The 9,030-nt window shown below is 50.7% G+C and overlaps 1 protein-coding gene across 1 annotated transcript; it reads right to left on the bottom strand.

The window, feature by feature from the left end:
* Positions 1–2,043: 2,043 nt before the first annotated feature.
* EBP (EBP cholestenol delta-isomerase) lies at positions 2,044–8,548 on the bottom strand. Its single transcript, XM_078876585.1, has 4 exons — positions 8,167–8,548; positions 5,503–5,539; positions 4,275–4,405; positions 2,044–3,783 (listed from the first exon to the last, which is right to left on the bottom strand). The coding sequence occupies exons 1-4, from the start codon at positions 8,462–8,464 to the stop codon at positions 3,542–3,544; spliced, it is 708 nt and encodes a 235-aa protein (XP_078732711.1). The 5' UTR covers positions 8,465–8,548; the 3' UTR covers positions 2,044–3,541.
* Between the last annotated feature and the right edge of the window lie 482 nt (positions 8,549–9,030).

The raw sequence follows: 9,030 nt of genomic DNA, 5'->3' as shown, positions 1-9,030 counted from the left end.
CAGTCAGTCCACCCGTGGCACCTGGGTCTGCCCCGTGACCTCCTGCCAGCGGGCGTTCGACACTTCACGTGGCCTCAAGGTGCACATAGCCTGGCACAAGCGTCGTGGTGACGTCACCGCCACTTAGTGGCGAATGGCGGTTGTTGTTGTGTTGACGATGGTGGTTCTCGCGGTGAGTGACCGTGGTGGGTGCCTATGGCGATGACAGTCGTGGGGGGACCACACTGATGACGATGGTGATCTTAATGACGGCGGCTGGTGATGATGGTGGTGGCGATGAAGATTATCCGACGGTCATGCGTTGCGGTGGTGGATGATGGTGGGTGTGGTGAAGTAATCATCATTGCGGTGCAGATGATAGTGATGTCACAGCGCCATCTGGCGCCAATAATCACAAAGTAACAAGCCAAGTCATCCATATTATAGGGGTTTCCCCCCCCCCCCTTCTTCTTTGTCCCTCAACATAAACGGATATATTTTTACACATCCCATAAATTCGGAAGGATTGGTTCAACGCAAAATTCTGGAGCGATGTCGACGTTCGTCGGAATCTAACAAAGTCGTCAGGATCATAGCGTAGACTCTGTACTAAGGGGACATCCATTTAGTACGCACGCATGGAGGGGGGAGGGGGGTTAACCCAAATGCGTAGCTTGCGTATGGGGGGGGGGTCTACTGACAATGTACGCATGAGGAAACGGGGGGGGGGGGGGGAGCCTCGATAATAATGTGTCTACATTGGCCTTCAAATGAGTTAGTCGGGCGGTGGACTGTTTGCTTAAACAAGTCAATATTAATCATCCTTGATCGTTTATACGTGGATCAAATATCGGCCGTTCTATAAAATTCGGGGGGGGGGGGTGCGTCAAGCTGAACGTACGCAGGTTTGGGGGGGGGGTAAAAAGTCCGAGTGCGTTCAGGGAGGGGGGGTGGTCAAGTTTTGACAGATTTTTGCGCACCTACTCAATGGATGGCCTCTAACGCTGCAGACCATAACGCCACACTCGCCACTGGGCAAAAGCCGTCTCACGATTTTAATTCCGCACTGAGCCACGGTGCGGTGTGACGCCACGCACACGTCAGTGGCGTTGCTACCCCAATTAGTCCAATTGATGAGTGGGCAAGTGTGTGTGTACGTGTGGTTTAGCGAGATGGGCGGTTTCTTTAATGAATCTAATTGGAGTAAAGTGGCTTTCTCGGTTGAGGCATTTCTGAGTCAAATGAGGCCAAGTGAGACGGGGCAGAGGGGTAGAGGCGGTGCTGACGGGACGCGCCAGTTGCAGGATTGGTGGTGGTGGCGACGAGCGGTCGCGGGTTCAAGACAAAGGTCACGGGTTCAAGACAAAGGTCACGAGCGAGGGATGGGGTCAGGAGTGGAGTGTGGACTGGCCGTGGTGAGCGCGATACGGGCACAACTTTCGATCCCCTTCCACGCTGGGCACACATGGGAATTCACCACACGAAACCCGCCGATTGACAAAAAATGAAAACCACGTTGCACTCGTGTCGCCGGGTTCGTACCGCAGTGCGCTAATCACGACACTGCCGCTCACCACACACGAGACAGATTTCCCGTATAGCCTTAACACAGACTTTTATGGGAAGTGCTGTTAGCGAGCACACGAAGGCGAGGGGGTGGGTGGCCAGCACCACGCTCGGCCGCCTTTGTCTCTTGAGCGGCGATGTTTACACATCCCATCAGGTATTTATTGGAGGCTGAGTGGACCTAGCAGAGGCCCAGGACCGGTTCAGATAATCGTAGCTGGTGTTGGCCGTGTGCGAAAATCCAACTCGGGTCACGAGGTTCGTCCGTCAGCGCGCTAACCACAACGCTGCTGCTCCCCACACACACACACAAACTTAGTTCACACACAGACGCACAGAAACCACTAATGTTCACATACACACACCAGTTGGGCTTCGACCAACAATGTCGTCGCAACAGCGCGCCAATTGTCGCGCCGCGGTAACACAGACGCTCTGCCACATCCGCTCGCCAGTCTCTCACCAAAGTGTTGCACGCGACGAGAAAACGATCTCCATCAAGGGGTTTTTTTTTAATCCCTTTTCAAATCAGCGCGTCGCACAGTAGTGCGACGTACAAATAAGACATTACAAACGTTATTCGATCACACAGATTCGATATACAAATTTAGGAGCAGCATGATTTTAGTACATTTTACAACAACAAAAAACCCGAGTGTGTTAAAATTACTTCATACCCACTGGTCACCACAAAACTATTATAAATCCACCAGAAATACTTAAGTTTTAGTGTTAAATTAGTCAGCGTTTTAGTCTCGTCGCGTCGGACAACCCTCGGAATTTATGTCAGGTCAGTCTGTGCATTTCATTTCAGCATTTTTGTATTTTAATGACCACATGAAATCCAGACTAAGACTTGACAAATTCCACAAACTGTTGTTGACCAGACTCAGACGAAAAAGACAAAACACACCGACTAAACTAACACTGCGATTCAAAACGAGCACAGCTACGGCCGCGCTGGGTAATCTGCGGCGATGCCAGTACCTGGACAAATCCCTCGCGAGAATAAGGGGAAGAAAGCTCGGATAACTCGACGATGTGGTCCCAGGATCTTAGTGGTATCCATTCAGTGGCTCTGGCCATGTCAACGCCACTGAATGGAGACCATGAGAGAGAAACCCGACTTAAGTTTTAAAAACTACGACTGCAGTGACGAGGGCACAGTGCCAATGGCCCCGGTCACCGTCCACCTCATCGCAGCGTTTAGATGCAACCGGAGCACTCTTCATCCGGGGCAGGCGGTGCTGTGGGCTACCTTCTTCACCTCGCCATCCACTACTTTTGTCTTCCAACGCCTTTTTAAATCCTTTATATTAAGTTGACTTGCTTGCTTGCTTGCGCGCTTACGACCGTGCAAATCTTTCGTCGTTTTTTAACCCACTTCCCGTGATCCGATCGAGCTGACATTTTCCACACAGACTCGTTGTGCGTGACAATTAATTTTCCTGAAAAAAAAGTTTTCAAAATTTTACACTTTTTAGGGGAAAAAAAATGATATTTAATTACCAATTGCTTAATGGTGGCAGGCAATCATCTGACCCATAGGTGGCAGCCATCTCAAGCCAGAGGACGAGAGGACTCTAGCCGCCACGCATATAAAGGATTTATAGTGAAAAACTTTGTTTTTACGGGTTAATTTTATTCACCATCTCATTCACCTCCTCATGATCAACTATCTCCCTCCAACCCCTCTCATCTGCCACCTACACCAGCCTCTTCCTCCCCCACCTCTTATACTATCTCTCCCACCTCTTTATATTCTGCCGGATCTGTTACCGATCATCTCTTGAATCTCTCCTACCATCTTTATCTCCTTCATCTCATCTACCCCATTCACCTCCATTTTCTCATTCAATCTTCCTGCTCCATCACCTCTTACACCGCTCCCTCTTCCTCCACCAGCACTACCTTCACCATCACCTCCATCACCCCCCCCCCCTCCTCCTCCTCTTTGCTGGATTCACCATTTGGCTGCCACCTCCTCCTCCCGCTGTCACTTGCGCTTGAGTTTGCCGGTGGCGCCAGCCCCAGCCGAGGGACCGGCGAAATCGGCGCGGGTCTGCACGCTGCACAGCTGGCCCCAGGCGTCCACGATGAGCACGAGTGGTAGCACGATCCACAGCGCATTCATGAAGACGAAGTAGAACCAGAAGTAGAGCGGGTGGCCCGGCTCGCTATGCTGGAAGCCGCTGCGGAACTCCGTGCAGAAGTACAGCACGTCGCCGTACAGCTGCCCTGGGGGCCACAGGCGAGACGGTGACGTCGTCAACAACGCAGCAGTGACGCGGCGGCGGCAAAGGGCAGAGCGTCACGATAACAGTGATAGAGCAGGGCAGTAGGGGTGGGGGAACCTGTGTCCGGTAATTTCGTTTCATGCGACTTCATTACACATGGCCCATGACTATTTTAGGCCTACCTCTTTGACACGGTCCATTATGATGTGCGTCTGTCACTGCGAGTATCATCTCTCCTTGACTCCCAACCTTCCTCCTCCTCCTCCTTTCTCTCCTTCCCTACCTCATTTCCCCCCTCCTCTGCCTCCCTCGCTTCCCTCTCTCCCTTAAAGTCACCGACGTCCCTTCTCCCTCCCCTTCCACTCTCTCCCCTTCCACTCCCTCCCCGTCCGTCGCTCCCTCCCTCCCCATCTCCTTCCTCAACTTCCTCCCCCTCCTTTCCCGACCCTCCCCCCACTCCCACTTGAAGCGAGCCAGCCAAGGTGAGCTCACCGAGCGACACCACGAGCTGCAGCACAAATCTCTCGGGCCGGTTGTGCACGAACGCCATCACGGTGAAGGCGCTGAGCGGGCCCCACGCCAGCGCCGTGATGCTCTCCATGCATACGGTGAAGTTATCCGAGCTGCAAACAAGACAAACGCAGGTTCACCCGGCGGTTAGTGGGATGCGCCTATTAATCTTTCCCATTCCGATGACGTACGTGTAAAGTAACGTTAATTGTACGTCTTCAGATCGGAAGGCGTAGTGAGGCTCCCCACAAGGCCATGCGGGGAGGGCGCGTGGCGTAGTTTGCCACCAGCTATCGTAGAGTGCGGTCGTGTCACTACGGTTCTCTACGGTGAGTACAATATCTTTAAAAACAATGGCGCGATGCCCCTCTAAGTAAAATTAGCGCTGAGTCGCTCGCACGTCCCGAGATTCAGGGGCGAATAGGACCCACCCTGCAACTTGCAGACGTGAGTTTCACAAGAGTGACTGGGTGGCGCTGAAGTCAGAACGTCGAGCTGATGCTGCTGATATCCTGGGTTCGAATCAGAGTTCCAGCCGTCTGTGATTAAACCTCGTCTCAACGTGTAGGGAGATGGTCTCAGCCCACTCACCAATTAATAAAAACCCCCATCCCATTACATTTCTAGCTCTGAGAAAAATATCGGTTTGACTTGTCGTACAACGGACATTACTCTCTGATGTGGAGCGTGTGGGTAATTACTGCACCCTGCTACTGCGTCGACCAGAGGTCACTTGAAGAACTCTGAGGCAGAGCTCTATGATATCCACTTTTGCAGGCCATTCCGTAGCATAAAGGGTTGCACTGTTGTGCCTGAATTTCGCCAAATTATTGCGCAGAGACAATTTATAGCAGCCAAATACTCAAATCAATGGACGTTTCTAGATGTGGAGGGAAAAACCGGAGGACCCGGAGAAAAATCCACACGACCACAGGGAGAACACACAAACTCCAAATATACAGCAGGCTTCATGGTCGGGATTGAACCCACGACCTCCTGTATACCAGGTGAGTGTAGTTAACATCTTGACTCTGTAGCGCCCATCACACGCGGCTGAGGCCCAGGGGTCTTCGCGCTACCGGCTAATCGCTCTGGCCACCCCGAAGCTACCCGGCCACCTCCCCTGGCAAACCGCATTTTGGTTCAAACTTTTCTCAAGCTGGTGGGTGGTGTTCCGGAGTGGACAATGAATCCGTCCTGTTGTACTCACGTTATGTATCTGCTGTCTCCCTTTGAATATTCCTTCCCTGGGCAAATAACAACAGCGCAGAGACACACAGTGAGACGCAGATACACACTGCAGAGACCCAGAGACACGTCAAAAAAGATTTACAATGAGACCGAAACACACAGGCATGTACAGACACACAGAGACACATGGACGCACAGTAAGACAGAGACACACCCAGGCTTGCACAGATACACAATGCGAAACAGTGAAATATACAGACATGCACATACGCACACAGACACACACACAGGCAAAGTCAGACACTGACACTAGTGAAACACACAAACCCTTCATGTTGCAGAACCGTATACTTCAGAGCTACATATGAAACCCCTTAAAGTCATCTCAAGTCCACAGACTTGAGTTATGTTCATCACATGGCAGTGTTAGAATTTAGCCAAATCAAATGCAAGACCAAAGTTACTGTGATGTACTTTTAACGTGCAATTATTGGTGACCGGGCCGATACCATCACCCCTCTACACTCGCAGGTGGTTGAAACTTGGACTTAAACCCAGGCTCTCAGCAGTGCCATTTCAAAGCTCTGAACTCCCAGCCACCCGAAGGCCGTCTCTCAGCACAAACACAGGGTTAGTCAGACACCCTGAGCTTTGCATTGTGGACTAGGTCAGTCACAGGGCAAAGATAAAACATTGAAGGTTGGGTCACTTTTGAGATAACTCTCATTTTGAGATAAGACTCGTTTTATCTTCCCTGGCTGAAATGTTGAAAAATCATGTAAAAAAATAAAACCTACCATCTTATTACAGTGTAATGAGGGTCGGTGGATCACACACAGATGTTGCGAAACTTCTTTCCCGTGTGCGTTGGGGAGCTACCATACCCTGGCTCGCAAGCAGAAGGCGGTACCGCAAAGTTCAGATGAATATATATCCGTCCCTTCTGTATGGGATAGAGCGTTGCCCCATCGCACGCATATATTTTCTCCAGGTGCTCCAGTTTCCTCCCACATGTGCAAATACTCATTAATCGGCTGAAAACATGTAAATGTATAGAGGATGGCAGAGCTCGGGCAATTGTTGACGACGGCCCACAGCCTGGCTGCTCCCCTCCAGCTTGTCCGAGGGCCCTCAGCGATTGCGTGGTGCAATTTTCACGCACGACGACGCTCCTGGACATCTGTGAAAAAGAGCTTTCTAGCTCATCGGATTCCTCCACTGTAAATATTCTGATTTTGATATATAAAAAAAACTAAATAACCATGGGTAAAATACGATTATCTTCCTGCAACTGCCAGAGATGATAGTCGTGTCTATGCTGTTGCCTTCACGCCGATGTCCTGACTGGATTGGTCTTTGCCAACCTGTAGCTGGGCATGGCTCACCACCGAGCTATAATTAATGGGTTTGTGTACCACGCAAAGCCCCCTTTGGTCAGTCCACAATCCACGTGGCCAGTCAGCTTCAAAGGCAATGCGTATTTTATATTATCGGAGCATGTTCGTTCGCACGTTCACCACAAGCACGCAAGACGCGATTCCTTGCAAAAGCTTTCTATTTGGTGTTTGAACACCTTAACAACATATCCACTCTTGGTACCTCATTTGCCAGTAAAAAATATGATAATTGGTTTCTTACCCTTTTATCTGGCAACAAAACTGACACCTTTTTTAGGTGTCAGTTTTGTTGCCAGATAAAAGGGTAAGAAATCATATTTGTTGCCAGATAAAAGGGTAAGAAATCATATTTTTACTGGCAAATGAGGTACCAATGGTGTAAATGCTTACCCCGAGCTCTCATACTCTGATGGTGCATTGTCTTTGAGTTGTGCGCCTTTTGGCGTCATCTGGTCCAACACCATGTGAGACTAGGCTCTAAGGAAAGCTGTCTCGGGTGTGGACCAATCAACTTCAAGGACAGTGCATACATTATCAGAGTTAAGTTTTTTGTTTGCATTATGGCTGCAGGTATTGTGGTCTATGCAAACATGACTCCTCGTAAAAAACGTGTCAGTTTTGTTGCCAGATAAAAGGGTAAAAAAACAATTAACATATCCACTCCAGCCGGACTGTGATAACCTGGCGCGGTCACTCACGACGACCACTGTCCACCAAGATCTGACGAGAGCGACTTTTGTCAAAGAGGGAAGAAGGTTCCAAAGATTGCAGAGTCCTGCAGGAGTGAGATGACAGCACAGGCGGCTGGGGGGTGGGCGGAGATGGAGTTCCAGCAGCCAGTATCATCTCACCACAGACTGGGAATTCCACATTACCTGACCGAGACGCCTCGAGTCCATCCACGCGACCATGTCGACCAATGTTTTAACCTCGGCGATGACTGAGATTCCACAATCACGTGGCAGCCCCCCCCACCCCCGCCGAGACTAAGTACGGCGGACAACTAGGTAACAACACCGGCACAAAGAGCTTTATAGCTCAGCGGATTCCTTCGGTACGATTTTTTTTTTAATGTTGTGATTCTGACACGGCCACTCACAGAGCTGCGAGACGGAGCGCCCTTGTCAATCACAGCTGACTGCACCACCGTTTACCTCACAAGTGACTCAGATTCCACATTTGCATGACAGCCCCCCACTACCTCCCGAGACTAAGTGCAACAACAACAACAAAACAACAACAACAAACACGAGACTTCCTAAGCATCTCCCCGGGGGTGGCCTCACATAGCTGCGAGAGGAACGCCTGGTCCCCCGCGATGTCCCGGTGGAAGAGCGAGAACCACCCCTCGATCACGCCATGGATGAAGGCGCACACGGCGAACCAGCAGCAGACGAGTCGTCGCGTCGACGAGAGACGATGGTGCGAAGACCCCGCGTACAGCCACGTCGCCGCCACCAGGACGCCTGAGGTGACGAACAGAAAAGCCAGCACCGTGCTGGTGGCGGTGTCGTTCGCCACGTAGCCCGGGATGACGAGGTCGCGGGGCCAGAACGGGTGACGGGGGGCTGTGGGAACGGCCATCGTCGACTTCGTTGTTGTTCGTTCGCCGTCCCGCGCTGCTCTGTCGCCCGCGGCGCCCGCGGCGGCGGCGGCGGCGCGCGCGTTTCCCGCCCTTTTTAAATCGCCGCGGAGATTGGAAGTTGAAGCCGGCGGTCGGCCATCTTGGCACGGGACGGCACCGTGTTAACGAGTGTTGTCGCGAGTTTTTTGTTGCGAATAAATATGACTCCCGTTATATTACGGGAGTGTTTTCGAGGAATCGCGTTGTTGCTTTTTTAAATTGATTTTATTCGTGCACAACCGCCAACGTAGTGTAATAACGTAATTTTTTCACCCAATTTTACAAGCACAGTAACTTTCGATTTAAAGCTTTCGTGACTGCAGGGATTCATCTTCTTGGTTCTTTCGGTAGTCACGTAGAAGGGAAGTAATAAAATAATAAAAATAGAACATAAAATAATTCTCACGACGTTTCGGCCACAACGCAAGCAGCCGTCCTTCTACGTGACTTTACCGAAAGAACCAAGAAGAAGCATAGTAACGTTATGTCATTCCATACAAATCTTCAACTTTATATTTTTAACACA

Source organism: Lampetra fluviatilis, chromosome 44 (assembly GCF_964198595.1).
Source record: "Lampetra fluviatilis chromosome 44, kcLamFluv1.1, whole genome shotgun sequence".
NCBI lineage: Eukaryota > Metazoa > Chordata > Hyperoartia > Petromyzontiformes > Petromyzontidae > Lampetra > Lampetra fluviatilis.
This window is presented reverse-complemented; position numbering and strand designations above follow the sequence as displayed.

Excerpts from the sequence above, each read along its gene's own strand:
- EBP (XM_078876585.1), bottom strand. The coding sequence starts at position 8,464 with ATGGCCGTTCCCACAGCCCCCCGTCACCCGTTCTGGCCCCGCGACCTC. Across the intron at positions 5,540-8,166 it reads GGCGTTCCTCTCGCAGCTAT|GGAAGGAATATTCAAAGGGA; the intron begins GTGAGGCCACCC and ends TTATTTGCCCAG. Across the intron at positions 4,406-5,502 it reads GGAGACAGCAGATACATAAC|CTCGGATAACTTCACCGTAT; the intron begins GTGAGTACAACA and ends TCTTGTTTGCAG.